This window comes from Oncorhynchus nerka, linkage group LG9b (genome assembly GCF_034236695.1).
Source record: "Oncorhynchus nerka isolate Pitt River linkage group LG9b, Oner_Uvic_2.0, whole genome shotgun sequence".
In the NCBI taxonomy this organism is placed as follows: Eukaryota; Metazoa; Chordata; class Actinopteri; order Salmoniformes; family Salmonidae; genus Oncorhynchus; species Oncorhynchus nerka.
The window spans coordinates 13,320,986-13,341,532 of record NC_088424.1 but is presented as its reverse complement, the minus strand read 5'-3'; the positions used below and the strand labels follow the sequence as shown (position 1 = coordinate 13,341,532).

At 44.1% G+C, this 20,547-nt stretch overlaps 1 protein-coding gene across 1 annotated transcript in view; it reads right to left on the bottom strand.

The window, feature by feature from the left end:
• Positions 1 to 4,930: 4,930 nt before the first annotated feature.
• The window catches only part of dpydb (dihydropyrimidine dehydrogenase b), a 129,327-nt gene continuing 113,710 nt past the window's right edge, over positions 4,931 to 20,547 (bottom strand). Inside the window, exons 20-24 of the mRNA XM_065013343.1 lie at positions 18,655 to 18,797; positions 16,835 to 17,014; positions 7,343 to 7,492; positions 6,843 to 6,983; positions 4,931 to 6,434 (exon numbers count right to left, since the gene is read on the bottom strand). Of these exons, the coding sequence (XP_064869415.1) occupies positions 6,264 to 6,434; positions 6,843 to 6,983; positions 7,343 to 7,492; positions 16,835 to 17,014; positions 18,655 to 18,797 (785 nt within the window). The 3' untranslated portion in view covers positions 4,931 to 6,263. The remainder of the gene's footprint in view (positions 6,435 to 6,842; positions 6,984 to 7,342; positions 7,493 to 16,834; positions 17,015 to 18,654; positions 18,798 to 20,547) is intronic.

The following is a 20,547-nucleotide window of genomic DNA, read 5'->3' as shown; positions in this document are numbered from 1 at the left end:
GCCTCCAGTGATGATCCATGGCACGATGCTTCCAGTGATGATACATGGCCCGGAGCCTGTAGTGGTAATCCATGGCACGAAGCCTCCAGTGATGATCCATGGCCCGGAGCCTGTAGTGATGATCCATGGCAAGGAGCCTGCAGCGACGGTCCCCAGTCCGGAGCCTCCAGCGACGGTCCGGAGCCTCCAGCGACGGTCCGCAGTCCGGAGCCTCCAGCGACGAGCTGCAGTCCAGAGCCTCCAGCGGGGGTTCCCAGTCCATAGCCACCACCGAGAGTAGATGCCCACCCAGACCCTACCCTATAGGTTCAGGTTTGCGGCCGGAGTCCGCACCTTGGGGGGGGTACTGTCACGCCCTGACCTTAGAGATCCCTGTTTATTCTCTATATTTTGGTTAGGTCAGGGTGTGACTAGGGTGGGTCCTCTAGTTTTTGTATAACTATGTATTATTTTTCTTTGTTGGCCTAGTATGGTTCCCAATCAGAGGCAGCTGTCTATCGTTGTCTCTGATTGAGGATCATACTTAGGCAGCCCTTTTTCCCACCTTTGTTGTGGGATCTTTGTTTGGTTCCATGTATTTTTGCACAACAAAGCTTTTCGTTTGTTGTAGTGTTTATTGTTTTTTTTGCTGGTTCACATTTTAATAAAATATGATGAACTTCAATCACGCTTGGTCTCCCCTTAACGACGAACGTTACAGGGGTACCAGTCTAAGTGCCAGGGTCAGAGGTTACAAAATCCTTCTATGAGTTAGAACTATGGCCACAATGCAACAAGTTGTTCTATGTTTGGTGTGTGCGCTGCCCAAATTGCGGCCTTCCGGACTGTAAATGCTTGTGAGAAAAACTTAATCCACAGCTATTTTTTAGAAGCTATTGATCCTCTGCAGCTAAATTATGCTCTCTGATGTAATATTTCTAATTATTTTATTTTAGTCTGTTCAGGCAGGAGTAATATCATTTTTGGGGATTGTTTTCATAGCCTAGTTTTGCAGCACCCCTACTTCCCGTCTTTAATATGTTTTGTTTAGTCTTTTTTCATTTGTTTTGTGTTTTCATTTTTGTGTTTTTACAATTGGTTTGTTTGTTTCCCCCTTATTGAATTGTACATATTTGTATTTATTGTATCTTGAAATCATAATTATCTATTATCAATTATCAAGAAAAAACAAATAAATAATTGTTCACAAAAAAACAGAGATTCTGAGGTTACTGTTATCTTTTTTTCGACTGAGGTGACGTCGTGTACACAGGCGTTGAGCAGTTACCCAACACTGGAAGTCTCTGAGCACTCAGATAAAAGTTCTGTGGAACTGTCGGAACGACGTGATGTGGCCATCCGATAGTGTTGCCCGATTAGAGAGACACCTAGATGTTCTATTTGGGCACCAAAAATATATTTTTATGGTTACCTTGTAACCTAACTCGATGAGGTGGGTTACAAGGGAAGCCATGTCTTGCACTGCTTGCTCCTGTGTCAGGGAGCAAAGCAGCTAATCATCTATGTCTATGATTCTCAGGAGTGCTAGAGCTGCCTCCACACACTTGTTGAACGTCCGGGGGGCTAGCGCTAGCCCGAAAGGGGACAGCGAGTTAGACTGTGCCCTGAAAAGCAAACCTGAGAAACCTGTGTGATGGCACTTGTGAAAATACTTGTGAAAATAAGCGTACTGTAGGTTGACTGAAGTGAACCAGTCGCCTCGGATAGAGTGCAACAGCATGTTGAACGCAAGCATACAGAACGTGAACTTTCTCAGATGGGTGTTGAAGACCCATAGGCCCAGAATGGGGTGCATCCCCCCTCCCCTTATTTTGGGAACTGGGAGTACTGGGAGTAGAAGTCAAAATGGCTGTCGGACGCTGGTATTGCTTTGATTGCCCCTTTACTCAATAGAGAGGACATTTCCTGCTCTAGTATGAGAACTGGGCGACACCCTACCCAAACAGTTGTTTTGATCATGTGGACTGGGATACAGTGGGGCAAAAAAGTATTTAGTCAGCCACCAATTGTGCAAGTTCTCCCACTTAAAAATATGAGAGAGGCCTGTAATTTTCATCATAGGTACACTTCAACTATGACAGACAAAATGAGATTTTTTTTCTCCAGAAAATCATATTGTAGGATTTTTAATGAATTTATTTGCAAATTACAGTGGAAAATAAGTATTTGGTCACCTACAAACAAGCAAGATTTCTGGCTCTCACAGACCTGTAACTTCTTCTTTAAGAGGCTCCCCTGTCCTCCACTTGTTACCTGTATTAATGGCACCTGTTTGAACTTATCAGTATAAAAGACACCTGTCCACAACCTCAAACAGTCACACCCCAAACTCCACTATGGCCAAGACCAAAGAGCTGTCAAAGGACACCAGAAACAAAATAGACCTGCACCAGGCTGGGAAGACTGAATCTGCAATAGGTAAGCAGCTTGGTTTGAAGAAATCAACTGTGGGAGCAATTATTAGGAAATGGAAGACACACAAGACCACTGATAATCTCCCTCGATATGGGGCTCCACGCAAGATCTCAAAATGATCACAAGAACGGTGAGCAAAAATCCCAGAACCACACGGGGGGACCTAGTGAATGACCTGCAAAGAGCTGGGACCAAAGTAACAAAGCCTACCATCAGTAACACACTACGCCGCCAGGGACTCAAATCCTGCAGTGCCAGACGTGTCCCTCTGCTTAAGCCAGTACATGTCCGGGCCGTCTGAAGTTTGCTAGAGAGCATTTGGATGATCCAGAAGAAGATTGGGAGAATGTCATATGGTCATAATGTCATATCAAGCTGGAGGCCCTGGGTCTCAACCCCGCCCTGTTCAACTGGGTCCTGGACTCTCTGATGGGCCGCTCCCAGGTGGTGAAGGTAGGAAACAACATCTCTTCTTCGCTGACCCTCAACACTGGGGCCCCTCAAAGGTGCGTGCTCAGCCCCCTCCTGTACTCCCTGTTCACCCACGACTGCATGGCCATGCACGCCTCCAACTCAATCATTAAGTTTGCAGACGACACAACAGTAATGGCGAGATAGCCTACAGGGAGGAAGTGAGGGCACTCAGGAAAACAACCTCTCACCCAAAGTCAACAAAACAAAGGAGATGATCGTGGACTTCAGGAAACAGCGGAGGGAGCACCCCCCATCCACATCGAAGGGACAGCGGTGGAGAAGGTGGAAAGTTTTAAGTTCCTCGGCGTAAACATCACGGGCAAACTGAAATGGTCCACCCACACAGACAGTGTGGTGAAGAAGGCGCAACAGCACCTCTTCAACCTCAGGAGGCTGAAGAAATTTGGCTTGTCACCCAAAACCCTGACACTTTTACAGATGCACAATCGAGAGCATCCTGTCGGGCTATATCACAGCCTGATACAACAACTGCACCCCCCTCAACCGCAAGGCTCTCCAAAGGGTGGTGAGGTCTGCACAACGCATCACCGGGGGCAAACTTCCTGCCCTCCATGACACCAACAGCACCCGATGTCACAGGAAGGCCAAAAAGATCATCAAGGTTAACAACCACCCGAGCCACTGCCTGTTCACACCGTTGCCATCCAGAAGGCGTGGTCAGTACAAGTGCATCAAAGCTGGGACCGAGAGACTGAAAAACAGCTTCTATCTCGAGGTCATGAGATTGCTAAACAGCAATCACTAACTCAGAGAGGCTGTTGCCTACATTGAGACCCAATCACTGGTCACCTTAATAAATGGATCACTAGTCACTTTAAACAATGCCACTTTAATAATGTTTACATATCTTACATTACTCATATCGTATGTATATACTGTATTTTATACCATCTATTGCACCTTGCCTATGCCGCTTGGCCATTGCTCATCCTTATATTTATATTCACCCCTTTAGAATTGTGTGTATTAGGTAGTTGTTGTGATCAATTGTTAGATTACTTGTTAGATATTACTGCACTGTCGGAACTAGAAGCACAAGCACTTCGCTACACTCACATTAGCATCTGCTAACCATGTGTATGGTGACCAATAAAATTGGATTTGATTTGATTGGACAAGTCAATACATAAGCAAGAAGGGCTTTGCCAATGAACATTGAACACGAGTGATTAAAGGGCACGCCCAGACACATCATTTCCTAGTTATAATCAGGGAGGGAAGGGGAAGTTATCTGGGACGCTGCATGAAGGCGGTGAGGGAGAGAGGATGCGTGGCTGGGTAGGGAATGTGAATGGCTGCCGGATCTTACCAAATGGAGACAGGAGACTCGCTGCCGGAACAGAGAACAGGGCCTCGGGTGTTAGTTTGAACTTTAGGCTGGTGCCTCAGATACCAGCTCATTGAAGAAATAAAAGCCATGTAGATTCATAAAGGTTTTCTGGACACAACCATTTTCCTGGAGCAGTACTGGATAGACTATGCAATGTATATGTATTTGAAGGGTGCACACAGTATACTGGGAGCAAGCTAAATTGTTGTCTTTTGAATAGTAATGGTAAATGAACCCGTTTTCTCTTAATGTCAATGTTTCCATATGGTACCCATATAACCCTCAGTGCAAGGCTGGTACATTTTCAGGACCAAGGACTGAATATTGCTATGTCAAACGTGGTCATTTTGTGAAATGATTAACGTCGGGTTAAAACATCTGAAGTATAGAGATGCTCTACTCTTTTAAAATGGTTTACGTTAAGACATCCGAAAATATGAAATGCCCAATTTTCAGCATGTCTGTCCACTCTTTCAAACGAGTACGCTTAATAGTTTTCAAATAATACCCTTTCATGAAGCGACTACCCTTATCCAGAGATGGCAACGATAGCATTTTAATTAACTCAAATTTAACGCTTTACCCAAATACACAGAACTGGGTGTTTGTTTGTGAATTCATTTGGAAAAATGAAGAGAGAAAAGAAGGGGGATTGTGGAGAGATTGCATTAGCATAACAGAGAACACTCGTTGCATTGTTTTGCTTTTTATTCCAATCATAAACAGACAATGTTTTGTTTTTCAATTCTGTTCACGAATTATGAATATGGAATTAGCTTTCAGAATTTTCTCTAAAAGAGCTCACATATAATTGAGTAGGTATCTGGGTAACACTTTATTTAGATAGTCCATCATCTGTAGATTCTCTACAGACTATCAGTAACATCTCAACTAACTATTTACTAACCCCAACCTTAACCCTTACCCTAGCTCTAACCCTAACCTTAACCCTTACCTTAGCTCTAACCTTAACCCTAGCTCTAACCCTAACCTTAACCCTTACCCTAGCTCTAACCCTAAACTTAACCCTTACCCTACCTCTAACCTTAACCCTAACCCTAACCTTAACCCTTACCCTAGCTCTAACCCTAAACTTAACCCTTACCCTAGCTCTAACCTTGACCCTTACCCTAGCTCTAACCTTAACCCTTACCCTAGCTCTAACCCTAACCTTAACCCTTACCCTAGCTCTAACCCTAACCTTAACCCTTACCCTAGTGTCACAGAGAGGAATACGTTATATTAAACCAGTCTACACCTATAATGCAACTGAACAGTATTCGTGTTCTAAAGAGATATTTTACTCTCATTAATACAACCTAAAAGGCATATGATTGTCTAAAAGGATATATCGCATTAAAATCAATTCCTAAACAATGTCACCAAATAAGACATTAAAACTACACCTGAACCTTTGCTATAAACCCTTAGTTCATTTATAACTGAACTATAGCCATTACATCATGATTGCTTTTCATCCCTCTTTGATCAGTGCATTACAATTTCCACTGGTCCAAAAGATAATAATCAATGAACATGATTATCAACACATGCACCTTGAAGCATGGCCGCTTCACCACACAATGTCCATCAACTCCCAGCAGGGCAGACAAAAATGTAAACCCCACAACAGCGAGCCATTGTTTTAGAAATAACACAAACTATTTTGCGTCCGGTATAATTATTTCAGGATAATTGGCTTGGGAATATAAGGTAAATTACCGCTTCTGGCTAATTATTCGTTTTCATAATAAAGGTAATTTTTCACTCTTTGCAATTACATAGCCAATCAATGGTGTAAGGTAGACATCGGGTCCCCTCTCTCTCTTCTCCCCCCTCTGCGGTGACCAGGTATTGCCTGGGTCATATTCATTAGAGCATGCACAAAAAATACATTTCAAAACATTTTGCAACGGGAAACAATATGGCAATTTCTCATTGGTCGAGCCCAGGTAGTCCCTCCCTGTTTCAATTATTTTTCTTCCATTTGGCACATTATGAACACAGACCTGTTGTCTAGCCTTTAGCAAACGGGATTAACAGCTTGAGGCAGCCCCCTCTTAGGCACGTACGCCGTTGGCCTGGTAACCATTTTGATGCAGTCGATGATGGGGCAGACACTGAGGCAGAGAGTGCAGCCGGTACAGCTGTCAGTGATTACTGGGAAATGGGTCTCAGGGTCAAACGTAATAGCCTGCAAAAGAAGAGGAAGCAGAGAGACAGAAAAAAAAGCTATTACATTAGAGCAATTAGTGACTCTCCATCGGAGAGAGAACTTATCCTCTCGATCTACTGGGTGGACAGAGAGGAAAAAAAGAGAGGAGGGAGAAAAAAACGAGTCCGCAACGCGACCACAACGGTGCAGCAGCATCCGGCCATGAGAACAGGTTACTCAAATAGAGTTTTACAGCACTGTGTACGTATATCTCGCTCCAGTTGAGAAGATAGTTACCTAAACAAGAAAAGAGAGCTACATTCAAGTTGAGGGGACAAACAAGACAACGTCTATTTCCCAAACAGAGCACTATGTAAGCCATAGGATGCCCTTTTGAGAAACACCACATTCCCAGAAGGCTGTGTGCATGTGCGTATGTCTTAGTACCTGGTATCCTGAGTCGTTGCAGGTCATGTAACACTTCCCACAGTTGATGCACATCTCCTCGTCGATCAGAGCTATCACCTGCTCCTGGTTGTCCAACTCCACATAGGCCCCGATGTGCTTCAGAGCCCTGGCGATCACATCCTGCAGGGGACACAACAACAACAACAATTACAGTTAGTTACTACTAGTCTGGCAATAACAGTGAGCAACAACAAGCAAAGCTAGTTAATGTACTAGTCTGACTGTAGGACAGGAAACGACAACAACATGCTCTGGAATGCTTTATATTGTTTATATAACTAGATATAAGTGTTACCCATGTTGTTATTGGTTTGAAATGACCTTAGAAAGGTCACAACACCCCTTTCATTAGGAACAGATGTACTATCACAAACACTAAAGCGGGAGTCTCAAAACTGGCGACCTGCCAGTGGCCCTATATAAATATATATAAAGACATAGCAAAGTATTATTTGTAATCCAGACAGCCCCTCTCTCACCTTCACAGCAGGAACTGGTTTCTTGGGCATGAACACGCGGGCAGCGTTGGTGTCACCCACAAAGTTGTCGTTGACATCTTGCAGTTTCCTCTTGTACTCAGCCAGCACTTCTGTCTTCTCCAGGAGGTAGGGTCCAAAGCTAGGCAGGCTCTGAGAGAGAGTGATAATAGTGGTTTGGTCAGAGGGTATCAGAAAAAGGATGGTGTCTTAAGTATCAATACTTAAAAGGTGAGAGCGTCCTTGTATTTCAAAGTATTTTATATACCAAAAAGTGTTTATACTGTGGTACAACTTCAAACAAATAGAGAGAGAGAACTCAACATGGGCTACAGCACACCAAATAGCCTTGTCATAGTAGAGTGTCAACACGTTTGTACCACTGTCAAATAAACGATTGGTCTACTATTAATTGAAAATTATTAAAAAATATATAGTATTTTTCCCAATTGAAGAACTTTTAAAAAATGGAACGTGCCACCAGGAAGCTGAAATCAATTAAAATTGTGCCAAGACAGGGTTCTGGAGGATGTCTGTGTAATTTGAAAAAAATAATTATAAAGCATTACAGCAGCCTGTGTAGTGATTGTTGCTTCCAGCCATCCCAATTCAAATGAAGACAAATGGAAATCAAATATGATCTAAAACATGCAAGTCAGACAGAATGAATCAAGTCATCATCACACTGATTACTATGACCACTGTTTTGCACGTGAATTAATCGGGTAGAATTCTAACATTTACCATCAGAGAAAACTCAATACTCTGTCTGTTTGAACATTTCCTTTAAAGTGGAAATGTAGACTGAGATAACTCCCCTGCCCTCACGCACAGACACAGCCTACATCCGGAAATATATTCACCTAGTCTAGCGAACCCTCCTCTCTAAAGAGCCATTCCTATTCACAGTCACACTCCATGGCTACATGGCGGCTATGGGAGGAGGAGAACAAGAAACCAGGCTCCAGCCACTCCACTCAGACTCCACTGAGAGTTGAGGGAACGTGCCCTAGAAACGAACCTCACCACACACCACTCTGGATGGGCTGGGATATGCTGGTTGGGGTTGAATTTTTTTTTTATGGCAGGCTGTCCACATTGGCATTCAATGTGAGTGCATCGTTATCATCGCCACCACCATTACTACGAAAACCCCAGGAGGAACTTGAATGGGAAGCCATATAATAGTAATTTGAGGCACTAGGTGGTGTGACAGGGAAATTGTGATTTCCTGGAAGGATGATTCATCGTAGAGGGATAGTTTCCTGTCAGTTGGACACTAGCGAAGACTGACTGGCACCAAAATGGCTGCCTCTTTGTCTAACCAAAATGGCACCTCAGTCCTAACAAAGGCTGTCTGTCGGAACTGGACTTTTTTGTGCCGCCGTCTTCACTCAAGGAGACATCTCGATTGAACCTGACCCTCACTTTTCACACGGTCAGCTGTCACTCGCTAGTCTGCCACTAAAAGGACCTAACAAGCCACATTTCTTTATCAGTCAGCTCCAGTAAAAAAAACTCCTCTCTTGCCTTTGTCTTTTTTTTTGTGCGCCACTGACACTACAACAGCGTGAGAAAAGCATAAAAGCCGGAGCCATTCGGAGCTGGGGGCCGGGGCCATCAAAGGCGTCAGGGTGACAAACGCTGGAATCTGTGTGAGCAGTGTTTATTCTCCGGCTAATGGCTGGGTCTGGGGAACGAGGAGACGCAGTAGCAGCCTTGATGTATTTATGTCCCTGTAGCGCTAACACCAGTGGGCCTAGCTACTCTGACTGACTGAGGCTCCGAGTAAAAGCATAACACCAGCCATGCAGGCAGGCAGCAGCAGCCATACTTTGACAGCCCTAATGAATCAGCTGTTATAGCCTCAAACCAGAGCGGCTTGGCAATGGGAGACCAGAGGTTTTAATCATGACAAAGAACAGCTACTGAAATACACACATGTGCACACACACACACACACGTGCACACACACACACACAAACTCAACTCAGAGACGGGTACAAAGCTAATTAGTTGGATATTTAGCTGGAATCGGAGCTACTGCAGAGGCAGAGCGAGTCACTGGGTTCTTCAAACGCAGAGATTGAAATTCATTTTGAGAAAAAGCTATGAATAGAAGTCTGAGACAGGACGATTGATCAATGTGAGTTTATGGGGAATTTATATATATATATATAAAAAGGAATTAAAATAAAAACCCAATGTGTGAGCCAGGGAGGCCACTCCTTAGCTTCTCTGTGAAGTGATGCTGCTGCTGCTGGTGGTGGTGGTGTGTGTGGAGCTAACAGAGATGTGACAGAGTGCTTTCAGCAAATGAAATTGTGTGTAAACACCCAGGGAGCATCGTTCAGTGGAACACTTAGGGAGAGCCACGGCCATTTAGAGGAGGGGAAATATCCTCCAATGTAACAGGGAAGAGAGGAACCCACAGTCGGAGGCGCTCTGTGAGAGTGTGTGTGTGTGTGTGAGAGAGAGAGAGAGAGAGTGTGTGTTTACTCAAGTACTGCGCTATTTCTCTATGGCCATTCAAAATGCCCAATGGATTACAAAACATTCATATAAATAACACATTTCCTATCATGCTGTTTCTGGGAAAATACCCAATCTTTCCTTCACCTGATAAGAATAGGTTATTGAGACCACAGAGCTTCTTTTAACGAATACAGCAGCCAAAAATGAATCTACACTTTTCTGTTTAGGAAACAACAGCTTTTATTGGAATATCTAGCCTATGTGGCGTCTATATCTAGCTACTGAAGGTGTACAGGCACAGCCAAAGCCCCCATCCTCCTGGGAAGCACCATGTCTAATTACAAACACAACTCTCCAAAACACAGGGCGGGTCAATTATCTCACTACCCCTCTAGATGGTAAATCAAACAGCAACTGTTAAAGAGGGAAATGACTTGTGTACTTGGCAGGGAAATGTAGCCATTAAAAGGCAACACTTTGTATGTTGTGAGGAACACATATATAATGCCTTTATAAGGACGTGTAAAATACCTTATGAGGCGTTATTGTGCATTATGAAGCTTCTAAGAATTTTGCAGGTATTCTGACTTTATGGATAATGAACCTCTTTGAAAATGTCAGGGGTTAAACTGGGCAGAAATCTGCCTCGGAGGTGCTCACTGTTCCGCTAGGAAACAATTCAGACTTTCCGGACATCGTAATAGGCGAGCAGTTAGCAACAGGTGGGCGTTTGGTTTGGGTTTGTTTGTGTGGACATTGATCAATTCGTCCTTGTCCGCACATTGGCTTTTAGCTCACGTCAATTGGTCGTTGTTTGGAGAACATACGTTTAAGGTCTATTATGCCTATTGTGAGCCGTTTCAGAGTGGCCTTTCGTAATTGACTGTGGGCTGATAGGAAGGTCAGTTAAGTGCCTCTTGTAGGAAGCCAAGTCGTTCAAATGAAACCTTTCAATATACGGTTCAGTTCCACATTTATGCTCACTCCTCGTCCTTTAGCAGCTCAAATGTGAATGCTGTAAAGGCACACACACACACACACACACACACACACACACACACACACACACACACACACACACACACACACACACACACACACACACACACACACACGGATAGACAGATGCACGCACTCATCATTAGCCTCCTTATAGCCATGGAAACCACTGCACACTCACACACACACACACACACACTAGACCCCCCGTGGAACCAAAGCTGCAATTCCTACCCCAATCCCCCTCAACCTACCCTACATAAAGACGGTTGGGGGACATGCATCATGGGAATGTAAAGCTCTTAAATATGTGTTTGGCTGTGTGAGCCCCTCGGCCCGGTGCCTGGCTAGCTGTGGGGATCTGGCAGCCTAGCAGAGGTAATGAAGCTGTGTCTATCCTCTATCTGCCCCGCCTCAGCAGCCTGCCTCTCTCGCTTGCTCTTTTTCCACTCTCTCTCTCTGCTGCGGAGCATGCTACTGTGCACTGACCATGGCTGGAGAGGAGAGGAGAGCACAGGGGGAGGGGATCAAGCTGGGAAGGAGGGGAGCTGGGAAGGACGGAGGGAGGGTTAGGAAATGGCAGAGATTTGGTTTATGAGATGTTCTTCAATATTTGTGTATTTGTTCAAGTATTAGGGTTTGTGTGTGTGTGTGTGTGTGTGGTAGAAAATGGAGCCTTCATATAGGGTAGGTTGAAGGGGAATTGGGGGTGGAATTGGAGCTTTGGTTCCACGGGGAGTCTAGAGGCTGTGTGTGTGTGTGTGTGTGTGTGTGTGTGTGTAGTGGTTTTCATGACTATAAGGTGGGTAATGATGTTCTGCTCAATAGAATAGTAGCTCATCTGTGATTCAAGGATGATATGAGGTATGGGGGGATTCACAATGATGTGCTACACGGCAGACTATCCATGTTAATACACGCATACAAACAAGGCAGAAAAATAGGGTAGGGGTAACAAGTAGAGAAATGTTGCTCTCTGCTTTAAAAGAGAATGCATTGAAGCTACAATAAAGAAAATAAATTCTATTATATTGATAAATCAATATCCGTAATAAGAAATGAGGGTGTTCATATGTATATAATTGAAGTGATAAACGAATGAGTGCCTTTCTGGGAGTATTTCTTTCCCTCAGCCACAGTCTCTCTCTCTCTCTCTCTCTCTCTCTCCCTCTCTCTCTCTCTCTCTCTCTCTCTGTCTCAAAACACATTTCCTCTTGGCAGTCCCTCCCTCTCTCTCTTTCTTTCTCTCTCTCTCTCGGCAGTCCCTCCCTCTCTCTCTCTTTCTCTCGCTCCTCTTGAGGGTGCATGAGGGTAATGCAATACCTTTTCTTCTGTCGCTTGTCTTGCCACATCATAGCCTGTTCAAAATGACCCTCTGCTTGTCCCAAAGTGTGTTTTCATCTATGTGTGTTTGTGTGTGTGTGAATGTACTGTACTTTCGACTGTGCGTGTTAATACCTGTATGTGTGTGTGTTGCCTTCCCATGTGTTTGCGTCGGTAAATCTATGTGTGCCTGTGTGTGTTAGAGCGTGTGTGTATTCATTGAAGGCTGGGAGCTGAGCGGGTCAGCTGTGTGTCGTTTTCTCTGTTGACAGGCGTTGTGTCAAGGTAAGAGAGGCCTGGCAATAGAGACACTGTGAGAACAGCCTTTCCTCACCTCTCTCAATTAGCAGACCGAGGAAATGCCAGCACTGCCGAGGGAACAGTAGCAGGATAGAGAGAGGGAGAGAGAGAGAGATACAGAGAGAGAGAGAGAGAGAGGGAGAGAGATAGATACAGAGAGAGAGGGAGAGATAGAGAGATACAGAGAGAGAGGGAGAGAGATAGATACAGAGAAACAGAGAGAGGGGGGAGAGATATACAGCGAGAGAGGGAGAGATAGAGAGAGAGAGAGATACAGAGAGAGAGGGAGAGAGATAGATACAGAGAAACAGAGAGAGAGGGGGGAGAGAGGGAGAGAGATAGATACAGAGAAACAGAGAGAGAGGGGGAGAGAGAGAGATATAGATACAGAGAAACAGAGAGAGAGGGGGAGAGAGAGATACAGAGAGAGAGGGAGAGAGATAGATACAGAGAAACAGAGAAACAGAGAGAGGGGAGAGAGAGGGAGAGAGATAGATACAGAGAAACAGAGAGAGAGGGGGAGAGAGAGGGAGAGATAGAGAAAGATACAGAGAGAGAGGGAGAGAGATATATACAGAGAAACAGAGAGAGAAGGGGAGAGAGAGTGAGAGAGATAGATACAGAGAAACAGAGAGAGAGGGGGAGAGAGAGAGAGAGAGAGAGAGAGAGAGAGAGAGAGATACAGAGAGAGATACAGAGAAACAGAGAGAGAGGGGGAGAGAGAGATACAGAGAAACAGAGAGAGAGGGGGAGAGGGAGAGAGAGAGGGAGAGAGAGATACAGAGAGAGAGGGAGAGAGAGATACAGAGAAACAGAGTAGGGGGGAGAAAGTGATACAGAGAGAGAGAGAGCGAGAGAGAGACAAGTAGAGAGAGAGAGAGATACAGAGAGAGAGGGAGAGAGAGAGATACAGAGAAACATAGTAGGGGGAGAGAGAGATACAGAGAGAGAGGGAGAGATAGAGAGAGAGATACAGAGAGAGAGGGAGAGAGATAGATACAGAGAAACAGAGAGAGAGGGGAGAGAGAGATACAGAGAGAGAGGGAGAGAAAGATACAGAGAGAGAGGGAGAGAGATATATACAGAGAGAGAGGGGGAGAGAGAGGGAGAGAGATAGATACAGAGAAACAGAGAGAGAGGGGGAGAGAGAGATACAGAGAGAGAGGGAGAGATAGAGAGAGAGAGAGAGATACAGACAGAGAGATACAGAGAAACAGAGAGAAAGGGGGAGAGAGAGATACAGAGAAACAGAGAGAGAGGGGGAGAGGGAGAGAGAGAGGGAGAGAGAGATACAGAGAGAGAGGGAGAGAGAGATACAGAGAAACAGAGTAGGGGGGAGAAAGAGATACAGAGAGAGAGAGAGCGAGAGAGAGACAAGTAGAGAGAGAGAGAGAGATACAGAGAGAGGGAGAGAGAGAGATACAGAGAAACATAGTAGGGGGGAGAGAGAGATACAGAGAGAGAGAGACTGGATGATGTACAGTGTGTTTATCATGACGTTAATAGTATTGTATTAATATATGTAATGTCCTTGGTTTTCAGTGTCCAGACTGCTATTTGTGCGTAATGGCTCAAATTGAACTAGGTTCTCGACACTTCTCCTATTCTCAATAACTGTGACTGATTTTTCCCATTTTCCCCAACAATACAATACAAAACATGTTATCAAAACCAATCTGTCCATTTTCTATCATATGAGTCTGTGGCTGTGAGTCTCTCTCTCTCCACTCGAGATCACACTGTACAGACTCACACATTGCACCCTCACCACATCTCCAATCTTCGTCCATGTATATATACTAGAGGTCGACCGATTAATCGGAATGGCCGATTAATTAGGGCCGATTTCAAGTTTTCATAACAATCGGAAATCGGTATTTTTGGGCGCCGATTTGACGATTTTTAATTAATTAATTTATTTTATTTTATTTGTATACCCTTATTTAACTAGGCAAGTCAGTTAAGAACACATTCTTATTTTCAATGACGCCCTAGGAACGGTGGGTTAACTGCCTTGTTCAGGGGCAGAACGACAGAGTTTCACCTTGTCTGCTCGGGGGATCCAATCTTGCAACCTTACAGTTAACTTGTCCAACGCAATAACGACCTGCCTCTCTCTCGTTGCACTCCACAAGGAGAGTGCAGTAAGCGAATGCAGTAAGCCAAGGTAAGTTGCTAGCTAGCATTAAACTTATCTTATGAAAAACAATCAATCATAATCACTAGTTAACTACACATGGTTGATGATATTACTAGATATTATCTAGCGTGTCCTGCGTTGCATATAATCTGACTGAGCATACAAGCATACAAGTATCTAAGTATCTGACTGAGCGGTGGTAGGCAGAAGCAGGCGCGTAAACATTCATTCAAACAGCACTTTCGTGCGTTTTGCCAGCAGCTCTTCGTTGTGCTTCAAGCATTGCACTGTTTATGACTTCAAGCCTATCAACTCCTGTCACTCGCTCTGAGCATTCTAGTAGTTGTTCCCCTTACTTTGCATGGGTAACACTGCTTTGATGGTGGCTGTTGTTGATGTGTTGCTGGTTTGAGCCCAGGGAGGAGCGAGGAGAGGGACGGAAGCTATACTGTTACAATGGCAATACTAAAGTGCCTATAAGAACATCCAATAGTCAATGGTTAATGAAATACAAATGGTATAGAGGGAAATAGTCCTATAATTTATATAATAACTACAACCTAAAACTTCTTACCTGGGAATATTGAAGTCTCATGTTAAAAGGAACCACCAGCTTTCACATGTTCTCATGTTCTGAGCAAGGAACTGAAACGTTAGCTTTCTTACATAGCACATATTGCACTTTTACTTTCTTCTCCAACACTTTGTTTTTGCATTATTTAAACCAAATTGAACATGTTTCATTATTTTCTTGAGGCTAAATTGATTTTATTGATGTATTATATTAAGTTAAAATAAGTATTCATTCAGTTTTGTTGTAATTGTCATTATTACAAATAAATAAATAAAAATTGGCCGAATAATCGGTATCGGCTTTTTGGCCCTCCAATAATCAGTATCGGTATCGGCGTTGAAAAATCATAATCGGTCGACCTCTAATACGCACGCACGCACGCACGCACGCACGCACGCATGCACACACACACACACACACACAGAGACAAATGACAGACTAATTGTATACTTATCCCTTATTCTCCCTCTGCCTCTATCCTTCATTCATTCGTTCATTCTTTCCACTCTGTCCCTGGTGTGGCGTTGCCATTGAAGCTAGTTGAGGCCGGCCACACAAAGACACCCCGTTGACGTTAGAATAAAGAACTCTCCAGCGACAACATGTTTGAAAGCGCACGCAAGCCTCCCTCGTCTGCCGTGTCGGAAGAATAGCCCCGCATCAGATAAAGGCTTTTCCAATTTCAAATATTCCTTCCGCTTTGAAGGGTGTTTATCGCAAATCCAATAATTTGCATATTATTTTCTAAGTGTGTTTTCTGTACTTGCTTCTTTTGTCACGTAAAAATGAATGAAAGTGTGGAGGGATAGAGGTGGAATCACACCTCTGTCTGGTTATTGTTTGTTTCTTTTCTCAAGGAGAACTGTAATTGCTTGCGTTATCCTTGCGTTGTTTTAACTATTGTTTTGATGTCGACGGCATTCGGTTTTACTATGAAGGGTAAATGCGCCATCAAACAACAGAATATGGAATATATGCAAGGAATATACTGCATGGAAATGAGTCAGAAATTGAGGTTGGATTTATACGTGTGTGTATGTGTGTGTGTGTGTTTCTTCGCCTTCTGCGAGGCAGTATAGTGCAGCCCCTGTACAATATCTTAAGGTTGACATGCGTGACCTTTCGTGTTTTCTTATGAATTTACACTTTGAGGAAATCCGGGTGGTGACATTTCAAAAACACCTAGCTCAGTCCAATCACAAACAACTAGCCACTAGCCACAAGCCACAAGCCACAAGCCACAACTACCCCCCCCCCCCCCCCCCGCATCTCACAGTATACTGGTACACTGGTACACACTAGAACTAAACTTTGAGGAATTCTGTTGGGAATTTATCTGATCAATAGTTTTACAGCTGTTGTCTGCATACAATATCAAATGGATAAAATGTAGCTACGGTATATCAGTATTCTGAAGTGCATTTGGTTGACTGTACACTCACTTCTGCAGGTTCAGCTGAAAGAACCAATCTATCCTAAACCATGCTGCACCCTAATTGCATTAGAACCTTTTCGCCTTATCTTTTTTTGGTTGGGGGGTAGAAAATCGCTGACGTAGACACTGGCACGGCGCTGGAGATAATTAACATGGAGTTTAGTAGTGTCCCTTTAAGGTTGGATGAGGAAAGGGTTGGGGAGGGACTATCCTGTAACGGCAACCCATGGTGATGATGGTTGGACTCACCTTACCCACCAGTTCCTCCACACGGGTTACAGGTTTGCCCTTCTGGTGGCGCAGGGTGGGGGGAGACTGTCCATCCCAGCCAGTCAGCTCCTCAATGCTCTTCAAGTAGAGCAGAGCCTTCAGGCCCAGGCAGTAGTCCTCGATCAGGGTGAAGTCTTGGTTCTGCACCGCACTACAAATCTGGGGAAGATGCATGCAGTGGAATGCATTTGTGTATTCGCTAACACACCCAGACAGTTGTGTATTCGCTAACACACCCAGACAGTTGTGTATTCGCTAACACACCCAGACAGTTGTGTATTCGCTAACACACCCAGACAGTTGTGTATTCGCTAACACACCCAGACAGTTGTGTATTCGCTAACACACCCAGACAGTTGTGTATTCGCTAACACACCCAGACAGTTGTGTATTCGCTAACACACCCAGACAGTTGTGTATTCGCTAACACACCCAGACAGTTGTGTATTCGCTAACACACCCAGACAGTTGTGTATTCGCTAACACACCCAGACAGTTGTGTCGTTGTATTCATACACACGTGGAGGTACAATTGTGGGAAATATGACGTTTTCACAGGTTTTGTTGCGACAAACTATTGCCAGTATACACTGGTAGTGCTGTGACGCGTACACAATGCGGGAAAAAAAAAATCTGCCAATACCGACCTAACATTTTAGTTCCCGCAACTGTATACCCACACACACGTACACTAAGCGATGTGTCTGTCACCAGGAGGCTATATTTCTAAGAAGTAGCAGAGAAGCCACACAGCCTTATGCAGCCTAATGTGTCAAAACCACCGAGGCTTTCACCGAGGGTGTCATCTATTTATGCTACATTATTTGGTGGCATAATGAGTGTGTTCGCATTTATTTATTTATAAACAGATTTCTGAGGCTCGGACCCCCCCGCTGAGATAATAGGTTTATTTGCTCTAGCAACTTGTTCAGTGTATTATATTAGGATTAGGATTTACATGAAGCTTGTTACTGGCAATCTGTTGCCATAGCAGCCGGGGGTATACACAACCAAAGCGTTGGGTAAATTCCTTATTAGGCAGTGACAAAGCTTTGTGTGAAAGAAGATAATTTTTTTGTGTTGAGAGAGGAAGGGATGGAGAGGAGAAGGAGGAGGGATGAGGGAGAGACAGAGAGATCGAGAGAGCCGAAAAGCTCTTTGATGTGATGGCTTCATCTTTCGTAAAAACAAGGAAGTAAATTCCCTGGGAAGGCGATTGATGTCGATGACGATCACTAATAGACTAATAATCATAAAGAATGTAATGCAAGCTTGGAGTTAAATCCTATTAAAAATGGATCAGTGTTGAATATCAGACAAAAGACACATCGACGCTAACATGAATGTAACATGAATGTTCCACACTGAGCTGTTCTCAAGACTTGCTTTAGCCCTCATGTCCCTGTGTGTGGTTGAATATCCAATAAGTGTGATTATACTGAAAAACAACATACTGACACACAGCTGGGTACCCAGATGTGTAATCCGATCTGTTTGTGCATTTTTATCATTAGTCCTCATTTGTCATCTGACAATAAATGTTAGCACAACCTAACTATATCACAAGTCAACTACAGTACAAGTTGACTAGGTACCTATGACAAACATATATAGCTACCAGGCTAGTGGTTAGTGCACTTTAAAAAAAGAAACCATTTTGATCTTGTCTCATCGCTGCAACTCCTCAACGGGCTCGGGAAGCGAAGGTCAAGTCATGCCAATTGTGCGCCGCCCTATGGGACTCCCGATCACAGCCGGTTGTGATAGTAAGTGCACTTTTTGTTGATGTCTCTGCTTACCTGTAGAACAGAAGCTCCAGCGTGGAGGAACTGCAGGCCTGTCTCGGCTGAGTCGATCCCACCAGTTGCTAGGATGGGGAACCCTGGCAGGGCCCTGCCGATGGCGGATACAGCGCGCAGGGCAATGGGCCGGATGGCATTACCTGTGGAGATGGATCAGAATTCATGTGGAATTCAAAAACGCATTCTTAGACCTACCTTTCTTATAGAAGATGAGATTAAACCAAACGCATATGTTGTGTAAATAGCAGAGTTGGTCTGTTTCTCAATCTCTCCAGAAATAGATACAGTGTAACATATGAAGAGTACATATGGACAATCATCCAATCTCTATTTCTCACCCACACATGCAGTCATGCAGGCACACACATACACAAACACACACACACACACACACACACACACACACACACACACACACACACACACACACACACACACACAGTGTAAACACACTCCCCAATGGGGTCCAATCCAGGCCACTCTATCATTAGTTGGCTGTCATGGGGTCCCTACAGGATGGGGTTGGCTGTGCTCTGTGATCAGGCAGACAGATGGAGACATTTATCACATTACATTTAACCTGGTTCCCCCACTAGGTTCTCGCTCATTGATCACAGTATAGCCTTGTACACATGTATTTGACCAGAGAGGCTCATACGTACACACGTTGGCAACACACAGACACATCCATATATACTTGAACATAAGCGTTCACACATGTACACACACAGAATCGCGACACACAAGCAGAAATACACACACACACGCACACACACACACACACACACACACACACACACACACACACACACACACACACACACACACACACACGCCCACTAGGTTGACAGATAGAGACAGCACCCTCTCTCCTCCCATGCTAAATGATCCTCATTAACTAATGCCAGCCTCTGAAATTGGGATGATGAATTGAATCAAAGCATACATTTTTGCATATTCTCCATGGATGGTTAATTGTATGCATATTCATGGCTCTTGCTCTCTCCGCCCTCTCTTTGTTCCTTGGCGCTTCTACTTTCCTTCTCCTCCTCCTCTTCTCTCCCTCTTCCGACTGAAGTCTCCTAAATTGATGCTCTTCTACTTTTGTCTCCCCTCACCCTCTCTGGCTAAAGTCTCCTAAATTGATGCTCTTCTACTTTTGTCTCCCCTCACCCTCTCTGGCTAAAGTCTCCTAAATTGATGCTCTTCTACTTTTGTCTCCCCTCACCCTCTCTGGCTAAAGTCTCCTAAATTGATGCTCTTCTACTTTTGTCTCCCCTCACCCTCTCTGGCTAAAGTCTCCTACAGAAAATGTATGATGGTTCAGGTGGAGTTATTCATTTGTGTTCTGTAGAGAAGTTGAAATAAGGATGTAGTGGTAGAGAGGTACACAATGACTGCTGAATTAAGATTTGTGTATTTTAGGCCTTTAAAGAAAACTATACAGTCTATGAAACTATACAACTATACATGAAATGCTGCATGTTGAGTGGCTGCAATATGGTTGAAATCCAAAGAGAAATGAATGAACTGATGATGATAAGGTATACTGTAAATTATCATGTGGCGACCTTATTGTTTGTAGCCTAGGCATTTTTCACACTCCCTTTTCAAGCATTCCTTCTTAGGTACATTTTTTTGGTTAAGGGCCACATCGTGATGTAAAACATCAGGTGAGTTATTTAAAAACTTATAGGTCCATACACATTTCTACATAGGCTACTTTCTATCTAGTTTTAGACATGAAAGAGTGGCCTGGAGTCTTTTTTTAAACCAAAATATGAATTTCCCAAAACCTCCCGCGGACCAGATTGAATGGGCTCGCGGGCCAGATCTGGCCTGCGGGCCGTTTGTTGCCCACCCTTGCTCAAGAATATACTTCTTCTCTTC